Below are 12,110 nucleotides of genomic sequence, written 5' to 3' on the forward strand. Positions count from 1 at the left end.
GGTGTTGTCCGCATACAATAACACTGGAACAAACCTGTCTCCAATTTTAGGCAAATCTTTAAAGTTTGATCGTAAAAACACCTCCAGGGAATTAATGTAAAATAAATAAAAAAAGGGCCCAAAATGCACCCCGGTCTCACCCCCTTGATAACCTTAAAAGTAGAAGTGCAGTCCCCCGATGAGCTAAACGGAACCTATGCCAAAGTATCCCAATGGAGGCATTTTTAAAGTTTGATTATGTCTGTCAACTCTGGAGTCGGTAATCACAGTCCACAACCTACCCCTGTCCACAAGGTAAAAAGCCCTAGACAAGTCCATAAAGGCCAGGTGCAGAGCACCACCCCTGGCCTTTACGTATTTCCCCGTGATCTGGAGCAGGTTGAGTGACTGTTTGACCATGCCCACCCCTTGGCAGAAACCATATTGTACCTCTGCCAGGAACCCTCTGATATCGGTCTACTCCTCTAACTTCTGGAGAAACACACTGCCCAGGATCTTAACAGAAGAGTCCAGAAGAGAGATCGGGCTGCAACATGCAGGGTTTACACTGTTGTCCTTCTTATAGACAGGGACAACGGTGGAACACTTCCAAGAGTTAGATAATCCCAGAAGGGGAATGGCCCAGAACAGATTTGTCAATCGGGGACCCAAAATGGCATGTGACGTTTAAAATTGTCAACTGCCACTGTGTCTGGGCCCGGGGATTTTAGTGTCTTATTTTAATGTGTTATAGCCTTCACTTGCTTTGGACTCAGGTCCTCATTACAATTGTCCTCTTGATTATGATGGGACCGGTAATGGTAGGTGTAAACCCTACAGAAATTATGAGATCTGTGGTAACACCACAGATCTGTTTTGTTTCACCCAGAGTTTTTGCCTGGTGAAGAAACTAAAATTTCCAGATAAGACCCTGATGAAAAACGCATAGCATCCTTTGAGACACTGCGTTCATTTTGAATGATGGAGTGTGAGTGGGGTTTAATAATTATGACACTATCTGACATATAACGGAGCATTGTTGCATCCAGTGACGCTATGTTTATTTTGATTATTGGAGATAATACACAGAGTATTACCCAGAGTGACTGTCATGCGTTGCTGAGAGTACATTTTCCTTTGAAGGAGAGTGGTTTGTTTAGTTAAATGGCCATGAAGATTGACCAGCATGGTACACCTATAACCTTATATCATTAATAATGAATGACGTAGTGTGTATAGAAGCACTCATCTCTGTGGGATATCGTTTCAGCTGAAGTACGAGTGAGCACTTGCACAATGATTCAGAGGAAAAGGCTTGAAAGCCACAATGAAAGACCCTGCTTATCAACATGGCTATACATACCAACATGCATCAAGATGTTAATATGTATGCTTAGATGACAAGAGAGGCATGTTGCCCTCTATAGAGTGGTCAACGAAAAACACCAGGAGTAGGCAATCAATTATATGACACACAACCATAAATAATTTTTGACATAGAAGGAAATCAACATGACATAAAATGGTGACAATAAACTTGACTTGTGTCTCTGACATTAAATGAACACTTACATTATACTCAGTAGTTATATAGAACTTGCATTGATATGTATGGAACAACAATCGGGTTATGTCCTAAACTTCGTTGTATTCTTTAACTGTGATTGATTGTGACTTATACCTCTTCTCTCACACAAGTGTGTGACTACAGGAGAGGCTGTTCCTTGGTGTGTCTGCGTGGCATAACACCCAAACAATGTAGGGTAAGTGACTGGATGAAACATGCATGATTCACTGCTTCGTTTTACACTTAGTTTTGAGCGTCCTGTGGTATCATGTGTACATCACCATAGGTGCTTGCATGTGCAATGCAGGTTACATTCTCAGTCATGTTGACAGAGGAGACCATTGTTATAGCATTGATATTGCTCAACATTAATTAAAAATGGTAAAAATACAATGTATCAACTGCATACCACGATTTCCATACTGTTTTTAGGGTCAAGTGAAGACAATAGACTGATAGGTAAGACCTACTCTTATCTAGCATACACTTGAGAAGTGCATGCGTGACTGTAAGGGTACCTGAGCAGCCCTGACGAAGGCCCAAGATCATCATTATGAGTTTCCCTCAGTCGTTTCCTGTTATCCTTCTGGTTGATTTGAAAACATTTCTCTGTTAGTTACGACACCATTTTAACTCCTGTCATTTTATTTTCTCTTGACATATATATGTATTTTATATACTTAGTTGAATTATATATGGCTTACTTCTCATATGCTTGGTGGTCATATTTGCTCCCTTTCCTAAGCATGATTAGATTGATGGTATATGTACTCATGTTCTTAAATTGATTTGAGATGTCATTTGTATCTGTGATTGCAATGGTTTAATGCTATTTTAATTGTAGATATATTTATGTTTTATACCTTGTATACTTTGATGGTTTTTCTTTAAATGACCGAATAAAGATATATGATGTTGATGATGATGATGAGTTACATGGTAAATGGACGTGTAAAATTCTAGTCTGGAAAGACCCAAACCTGTTGATATTTCCAAATGTTATACCTGGCATTACGATTTTTCTTCAGGAGCTGCAGTATTGAATTAACCCTGAAAAGCAGCATTAAACGATGTGTGCTGTACTGGGTTCGAAAACGGTTCACCAATTGTTCACAGAAACACTGTACACAAAGAGTCTCTGCACTCGGGTGGTGGCTCCGCAGTCATAGCAGGATCTCCACATTGCAGTTTCCTAATGCAAGGATTCTGCCACAAGTGCAGAGAATTCGCCAAGATTTCAGAATCTACGCCTCGAGTACGGAGGCTCCTTAGGAATCAGGGCTGCAGTGTTTACAGACCCAAAATGACCACATCTTTACAAAATAGTCACAGGAAAGGAAGCCTGTCTGTAGACCTGTGGTGGTCTACAGAGCAGGGGATAAAGCAGCCTCGCCTAAGCTGAGGACAGATGCAGTTCAAGTACAGTAGAAGGTGGTCATGTCAGCTGCCATCCCAATAGGACCCTCTGGCATAACAAAACTTGAGGGGGCCCCCCCTGCAAGGCACATGAAGGGGCCAAAGCTCCCTAAATCAGGAGCTCCCAGGCCGGAGTACTGTGCTGAGGGAGCCCCCTGTAGTTGAGGTCCCCAGCAATGCAGCAGCATTTGTTACGCTACTGATAGAACCAGAAGTAGGTGCAGCCTGTTTTGGGCCTACATTGATCGAGGCAGGTATAGTCCACATCTGAGCCCATGGCAATCACACAATTGGAGCCCTCGTTCAGGTTAGTCAAGTAGTTGAAGCCCTTATCTAAGCTCACAGGACTTCCGCAGTTGCAACTCTTGTCCTCGGCTAAATATATTCCACAGTTTCATCCATGACTAGGCCTACCTACAATGATCATGGCATTGCAGTTCCTGACAGAACGTGGGAACAGAGACCCGTGTGGGGGGCACAGTAGAGTCTACCTACAAGGCCAGGAAGACTTCTTCCTTCTCTCAACAGACAGGCAAGCTTCTGGGTGATTTAAGGCAGATCCAATCCTCAAGCACCTCAAGTTATGTTCCCTCCCCTATGGTAGACTGGCTGTCAGCCAGACACACGGCCTGGGTGTGCGCCAAGTGCTTGTGACCAGACTCATTAAAGACTTGGAACTGGAACAAAATGGGTGATGTGGGTCCTACTTTTATACACAACTTCCTGACTGGAAATGTGGATCCTCCATTTTAAACCGTACAACTGGTATTGGGTGGTTCTTGTTTTACATATCCTTTCAGGCTGCACTCCAGACACAGGCTTTGTTTACAGTGATGCTTCTCACAACATGTTGCACTAAGGCTGTCTCCTACCTGTCGCCTACTTGTGCACCTAAAACAGAGACACAAAGAAGTGTGAGGTTTGTGCACCTGGCTATCAGCAATCTAACCGAAGGAGTGATCATAGACAGAGAGGTTCCTTACCTCTGACAAGAGAGAGGCAGTTCCACCCCACACACTTACTAAACGCCAAATGGCAATGCTGAAGAAGAATGATACAAAACCTCATGGAATTTCTGCATGTAGACCTTTCTCCTTCCTCCTCCTTGGATTTCCTTAATTCAGCAATACGAATGCATGAAATAGATTTCCACTGTCTGGAAGCACAGTCCTCAGTATCCATCTTGTGCTATGCAAGGGCAGGGGCATCCAAAATGGATACCATTGACTGCCATTACTTAGGCTCACTCATGCACAACCTATCATCATACATGGCTTACAACCAAAATAAAAGTCAGAATACCAGACATACAAGCAGTTGGCACTCAGTGTTGGGGAACACGCTTCAATACGATACAGTGGACAATCCAATCCCAAAATCATATATATTAATGTTGTACAAGGTGATTGGGGACAAGTGAGGATCTCATATATATGCAAATTCCTGTTTCATGTAACATTGCCCATGGAGGAGGAACACCCTTCCACTAGCCATGCCCTCCCACCATAGAGACAATCAAGGAAGAGAGTAAAACCATCAGGCATAATATCCTCCACACCTGCAACACCATCCACTGGCACCTCCCCCTCTTCACTTGGGTCACCTGCCACATTCAGAACTATTACCACTTTGGCCGCCACTACTGGAACAGCAGATGCAACCACCTCCAAACCTAGGTATGCCCCAACGTGCTATATATTGACACCAGGCGCTTGTGCCATAATAAAAATGTCCTTGTCAACTATTTTCCCATATTTGTCGGGTCCCGGGCCAAAGTCCGTTGTCACAATACTCACACTGAATTAAGTTGTAGCTTGTGGTTGTATGAGAAAGTGTCAGTAACAAAAATATTGCAGTACAAAAATACCACAACAAAAATATTGATAATCAAAAAATATTGATACAAAGTATTGTCGACCATAATGTTGTCAAAAAGGTAACTGCAATGAAATATCTATTTATATAGCATTATATTAAAGTTATTTAAAATATTACATTTAAAATAATAATATAATAGAAAAATACATATCATCATTTGAAATAAATATTGTGAAATGCAAAAATGCATATACATACTTAAAAAAATAAAACACTATGTAAACAATTTAAACACAAATGACAAAAAATATTATAATAAAATAACAAATTGCACACATATACACATATTATTAATTTTTATAAATACTTAAACAATGTTTAAAAAATAAAAGAGTTTTTGCAATGCTAACTAAACAATAGAAGGGAAAGTACAGGACTTTGAAAGAGTCTAATTTGCTATTCCAATTCCAGTGTAATTAACAGGAAGGAATGTATTTGACTTTAGTGGGGTCAAATTTACTATTCCCACAACAACTTGAACAAAATCTTACAAAAATAATGTTGAACCTTAGGGAGGTGTGATGTAGGCCCGAGCGGTGAACTTCGCCCCATTCGCGGAGTTTGTGGAGTTTTCTGCACTCCGCGGAGCTCACGGAGTGCAGAAACCTCTGATTCGCGATGTGCAGCAGAGTTTTTCCCCCGCTCGCAATTGAGCTGCCGCTCGGGTAGAATTTCTACCTGGGCGGCAGGAATACCAGCACAAACTGCAGTACTCACTGCACACCGCCACTCACGGACCTACACAGAGTTTTTTTGTAACTTCGTGAAGTTCTACGTAGCAAAACTCAGCGAACTACGCCCAGGCATGGATAGATGTACTTTTCCCTGCTCAACATAAGCAAAATTGGGAAAGTGGTGGACTTTAGAGTGGTCAGATTTACTATCCAACTCCTAATTTGTTTTAAACATTTCAGTATAAAATGGCATAACATTATATAAACATATTTACAATTAAATACATTAATTAAAGAGAACCTAAATACATTCAACTCTGCAAATACAAATATTATATTACAAATACAATTTTAAAAAGGGTAAATATTTAAATTAAATACACTTCCCTCCCTTTTTCCTGGGTCTTGTGGCTTATTGGATGAATGTGTCCTCTGCAGAAGCCTGACCTTCTAGTCACAGGTTCAAATCCTGGTGGGCCCACTCCGCCTTTCATCCAGGTCAATAAAGTGAGTACTATTGAGTTAGTTATCAATAAACAACTGTTATTCAGTGCAAATATGCCTATGGGCAAATGTGCGCTTTACAAACATACATGTTATGTGAACGTGAAACGCTTAGAAAAAGAGCCCTCCTTACCTGTTGACTTTTGCTGCTGGGCTCTTCTGAATCTCCAACCCTTTTTACCGCGGCCAGGCTTGGCTCCACCCCTCCACCCTCTGTCGACATCCCTGCTCCAGTTTGTTGTCCGACCGGGCTTGGCTCCGCTGAGGACAGCAAGTACCACGATCCTTTGGGGCAGGACGAGTGATCATCGTGCGCCAGGAGGCGCATAAGAGCACACCTGGTGCTGAGCCCAATGTGAAACGCTTTGAAAAAGAGCCCTCCTTACCTGTTGACTTTTGCTGCTGGGCTCTTCTGAATCTCCTACCCTTTTTACCACGGCCGGTCTTCGCTCCGCCCCTCCACCCTCGGTCGACATCCCTGCTCCAGTTTGTTGTCCTGCCGGGCTTGGCTCCGCTGAGGACAGCAAGTACCACGATCCTTTGGGGCAGGACGAGTGATCATCGCGCGCCAGGAGGAGCATAAGAGCACGCCTGGTGCTGAGCCCAATGTGAAACGCTTCGAAAAAGAGCCCTCCTTACCTGTTGACTTTTGCTGCTGGGCTCTTCTGAATCTCCTACCCTTTTTACCACGGCCGGGCTTGGCTCCGCCCCTCCACCCTCAGTCGACATCCCTGCTCCAGTTTGTTGTCCGGCCGGGCTTGGCTCCGCTGAGGACAGCAAGTACCACGATCCTTTGGGGCAGGACGAGTGATCATCGCGCGCCAGGAGGCGCATAAGAGCACGCCTGGTCCCTCGCCCCGCGAGGTCGTGCGCGGGTCACGACGGGCTAAGCCCGGGCAAAGGGTGGGCCTTCTGTGGCGGTCCCGGGCTGGCCGATGCTGGGCTGGGCCACCCCCCTTGGTTGATCTCCCATAAACTCTTGGACTTACTGGACTTATGTGTAGGATTTACCACTTTATTATACTTCCCTATTTTTTCCTTCACTCTTAATTTAGCCTTACTGCTGTTAGGGTATACCACCACGTGTTCATTTACTCATAATATCCAACATGGCCACTCTGCCAATACTGGCCAGGAAGTCTCTTGTGGGTGGGTCCGTACAGGGTACATTAGACCAATTCATCACGAGGGCGGCGGCGGTCTTAGAGCGCGAAATTGCACTTACCGAGCGGCGCTTATCCCGGAATTGCAGAAGAAGCGCTCCTCCCTGGGCCATATCCAGATAGTAAACTCTCCTCCTGCTCGGGCATTGTCTTCAGATTATTCCTCTGATATTGGCATCCCATTACTGCTTCAAGATAGGTCATAAACATCAACACGAGGGAGGATAACTAATCAGGTGGATACTAGTTCCTGTTCACAATCTGATACTTCCTCACAGGAACAGTTAAGTCTAGTAGTCAATGGGGAAATACATACATACATTAACTAACACCTCGGGAGCTGGGCCATCATTGAAAAGGAATGCTGGGGGAAACAGACACAAGGGTAGTTCAATCAAGCTAGTTAAATTAGTTACAAACCCTCCCAACAATAAAGCTCCAGTAGAAAGCAAATGTGAGCAGTGTAACTTATGTAACAAAACATTCCATACTCAAGATTTAATGAGTGTCTTAGAGAAACTGATTAAATCGCTGGTTATACCACTTGTTGAAAGGGTCAAAAGGCTGGCGGAGCAACTGGGATCTCTCCATGAGGTAAATCTAGCAAATCTAGAACTGCTTACAACAGTAGCTAACAACAACAAACACTCATCTGTCGACCCAACGCCAGAAATGATCAAACTACCACCACCTGTTCAAAACCCCGAACCATTGCTTACCGATAGTAATACCCCCCCTTCTACCCAGCCTGTGACTATTACCCGAGCTTCAACGAAAAAGGTGGTAACTGATAATAGAGGGTTAAAAAGTATACAAGGTCATGAACACCCAAAAAATCCGGAAATATCTCACATAGGGTATAACCCACCATGACTCGATCAGCATATTAACCTTCCGCCAGAGGAAGCCCCTTATGTAATCGTACTAACCGGGGTACCGGAATTGTCACCAGGAAAATTTGAAGCCCATCGGGACCTGAAAAATACGGTTATACACCGGCTTTGCACAAACAGGCCCCTACCTCCCGAAATCAATGGTGAGATCCTGCTTGTAAGACGCTTAGGCTGGGTAGGAAGAAGTCCAAAAGATATACAGGGGGACTGTATTATCATTAATTTCAAAGACCGCAGGGCAACTAATTATATCAGAGATCGATTCCCGGAGGGATTCGGGGGCGATATATCCACCAGGGACTTAAGTTATTTCTACCCTCGTGCCCTAATAGGGACGAATTTCAGACCCCTCTATCAGCCCAATCAGAGTATCCAAGGTTCCACCTTCAATCTTACCACATTTAATAGGTTTGCCACACTCGGGGGAATGGAGGGAGTGGATTGCCGTCCAAGTGAGTCAAAAGAATCGGAGGTGGCCCACACCCTAGCCGCACCTGGCGTTATTATATCTGCAATTGAGGCAGCAGTAGTACTTGATCCCTCTCTGGACATAGGGAATTCCCTCACTTACAACAACCAAACCGAGACAGGTTACCGGATCTTGTCCTGGAACCTGGCAGGGTTAAAGGATAAAATGGACCTAACTGATTGGTTAGACCTGGTAAAACAATACAAAATTTTGTGCTACCAAGAAACTTGGTCGGTGAAAGAGCTTAACCTATTGGGCTACCAAACCTTTAACACTCCGGCCATTGCTACCTACCGTGGAAGAAATAAAGGGGGTTTATGCACTTATATAGCAACCTCCTCAGACTTAACAGTTTATAACTTCACATCAGCAGACTGCTACCAGATTTTGTCAGTGAGCTGGCCTGGTCGGCATAGAGGGGTAATTATTAATTTTTACAACAATGCTCACTCCTCCACCTGGGAAGAACTTATCATAAACATCAGAAACTCTCTTAGAGAGTTAGAAAACTCAAGCGGGGGGACCTACTACTATTATGGATGGGCGACTTTAATTGCTCCCTCTGCACTTCAAACGTCACAGGTATGTGCCCTCTGATGGGTAAGAGAGATGAATTTCTAACACATTTCGTCCACTCCAAGTTAGGGGATTCGCTCAACGATCTAATATATGAGTTTGACCTGTGTTTTATTAATGAATGCTGCTCACCAGAAGAGAGCTTTAAGCCGACTTTTTTTGGTAGAGGGGCCAATACGCTAATCAACTTCACTTTTCTATCGTCCAGATACCAATCACTTGTGGCATCCTGGGAGACACTTAATGTTGCCATGAGTGACCATTATCCTATCTCCTTTCGACTGAATATAGCAGGCCGGGAAACAACCACTAAAACTTCATATCTTACTCCCATTAGTTTAGCTAGTACAAATGGCTACACCATTAAATGGGCTAAGGTAAATCCTAACCTGTTTACTCAAAAACTAGTTACGAAAGTAAGTGTATGACCAATTACTTATCTGCCTTTCAACAACTGTGGGAAACTGGCAAGTACTTGACGCATTTGGCAAGATCACATATTAGATAAAAAAAGATCTGACCAGGCACTACAAAACCCAGACTAAGAAACATAAGGGCTGGTTTGATAAAAACTGTAGTACGGCACATCGTAATTTGAAATCCGCCTTACAGGAAGATCCTAGATCCATTGAACGTGTAAGATACAATAGGAGAGCTTACCGGGTAGCCATCGAAAGAAGAAAAAAAGAGTTAAAAGTGGCACAATGGAAAAATCTCCATGACGCGTGCTTAGCAAAGAACAACATAGCGATCTGGAGAGCGGTCAATGCCCCGTTTCTAAAGGACACCGAAAAGGACTCCATTGATATGGCTATACCTGGTGACTCTTGGGTTGAGAACTTCTCTAATCTATATAATAACCAACCCGGGCTGACCATTTCTAGCACTAATCAATCGTTGTTAGAGCTAGAGATGGATGGAGCAGACACTTTCCCCCTGGAGATTACATTTGATCATGAAGAAGTTGTTAAGGCAATCGAGGAAAGTCCTGCAGGGAAAGCCCCGGGACCGGATGGGGTCCCAATCGACTTGTATAAATCTGTGCTACCACTCTGGTCCCCGCTGATTACAAATGTCCTAAACCACGCAAATAGAGTTGGCTTCATTCCAACCTGGTCAGAGGCAGTGGTAATACCCATTTTCAAAAAGGGAGATAGAAATATCCCGCTTGCTACCGTCCTATCTCCCTCTTGGATGCCCTTATGAAGGTGGCGGGAAGGATTATCCTTAACAGACTTCAAGACTGGGCTGAGGAAAGGGATATTATCACGGACTTGCAATATGGCTTCTGTTCTGGGAAGGGCACAATCGAACAAGGGCTGAACCTGGCACTCTTAACTGCAAAATACACTGAGGCCAAGAAGGAAAGCCTGTACATAACATTTGTGGACCTGAGCTCTGCTTTCGATTGTGTTGATCATGCGATACTATGGAGCATTCTTTTTGACATGGGTGTGGACCAGCGGATCCTGACATTTATTAGGGAGTTGTACAGATACGCAGGTGCTAGAGTACGCTATAGGGCAGGGGGCTTGTGCTCAGACAAATTCAACATCAAAAGAGGGGTGAGGCAAGGGTGCATACTTGTACCCTTTTTATTTACACTATATATCAACTCGGTGGGCCATCACCTTAGGAAGTTTCAGTTTAACTACCCGGCCGTGGGGGGCAAGTCCATTCCCATCCTCCTCTATGCAGACGATGCTGCCTTAATGTCTCGCAACGTTGTCGGCCTACAGAGGGCAGTCACTGAATTTTCTGAATACATGAGTGCCCGCGGCCTAATAGTAAATGTGGCAAAAACGTACTCAATGACCTGTAGTACCAGGAAGAAAACAAGCAGAGCCATTTATCTGGGAACCAAAAGGATTGAAAACACTAGCTGGTTCTCCTATTTAGGAGTTACATTTGATAGTAGAGGCTCCTGGAAAGAGGCTGTCTGTACAAGAAGATTGGCCCTTAGTAGGGCAAACGGTGCCCTGATTAATTTCTCTAGAAAATTAGGTGGGAGACCAGTGCGCGAGCTTACACAGATTTATAAAGCTAAGTGTGTTCCCATTGGTACTTTTGGGGCTGGTCTATGGGGAATGACCAGATTAGATCAGATCCAACATACTGAAAATAAATTCATCCGCTATCTACTTGCAGCACCAAATTCAATGTCCACCTTCTTTTCACATGGGGAAGTGGGTCTCAATTACATAGAAGACATCATCAAATCGTCCCCACTTCTTCTATGGCACAAAATTTGGGTGACCACTGAAACATCGTTAAACAGAGAAGTTGTGCATGACTGCTTATCTCTAGACGGGGTAACAAAAATCAAATGGCTCTACTATATCAAGGACATGTCTGAAGAGCTGGGTCATAAAGAATATTTTGACAATCCAACCTGTCTAGAGAAAATCTCGAAAAAAACTCTTAAAAGAAATATCATGGAACGCCTAGCCAAGAAAAGGTGGCATAAGGAAAAACAGAAGCAATCTGCTATGGCCTATCAGCTGCTGATCACCGATGTTGGGATACAACCCTATGTACTGTTAGAGCCCAGCCCATATTCGAGGATGTTGCTGACCAGGATGCGCATGGACACTTTCTTTCGTTTAGTGACATTTCCTATATGTAATGATTGGTCTCCTCACCTAGAGAAATGCCCCTGTGATGTATTGTCATCCCAGACAAATATTAATTGTATCCTCTTTTGTAAATTCTACGTTATCCCCAGGAAAATGTTTTTGATACCAATCCTAAAGACCTGGGGCATTAGAGGGTGCCTTGCCGCTTTCTCTAGATTGAAAACACTAGAATCACCTTTAGTAATGAAATCAGTCACCTCTTACCTAAGGATTGTCCTTGCTTGGAGGAAAACTCTATGATATGTGTTGTTTTTCTGAATGTGGTTATTACCCTTTTTTTTAAATTTCCACTTTTATTTTTTATATAGTAAAATGATCCCCCTACACACTATGAAATGGCGGAGAAATCCTGTAT

The 12,110-nt window shown here is 43.5% G+C and overlaps 1 protein-coding gene across 1 annotated transcript in view; it reads right to left on the minus strand.

Annotated features, from left to right (window-relative positions):
* Nucleotides 1-3,830: 3,830 nt before the first annotated feature.
* LOC144762612 (uncharacterized) overlaps nucleotides 3,831-12,110 on the minus strand; it is a 35,027-nt gene continuing 26,747 nt past the window's right edge. The window contains exon 3 of the mRNA XM_078647839.1: nucleotides 3,831-3,853. Coding sequence (XP_078503965.1) covers nucleotides 3,831-3,853 — 23 coding nt within the window. The remainder of the gene's footprint in view (nucleotides 3,854-12,110) is intronic.

The sequence above is a fragment of the Lissotriton helveticus genome, chromosome 6 (genome assembly GCF_964261635.1).
Source record: "Lissotriton helveticus chromosome 6, aLisHel1.1, whole genome shotgun sequence".
In the NCBI taxonomy this organism is placed as follows: domain Eukaryota; kingdom Metazoa; phylum Chordata; class Amphibia; order Caudata; family Salamandridae; genus Lissotriton; species Lissotriton helveticus.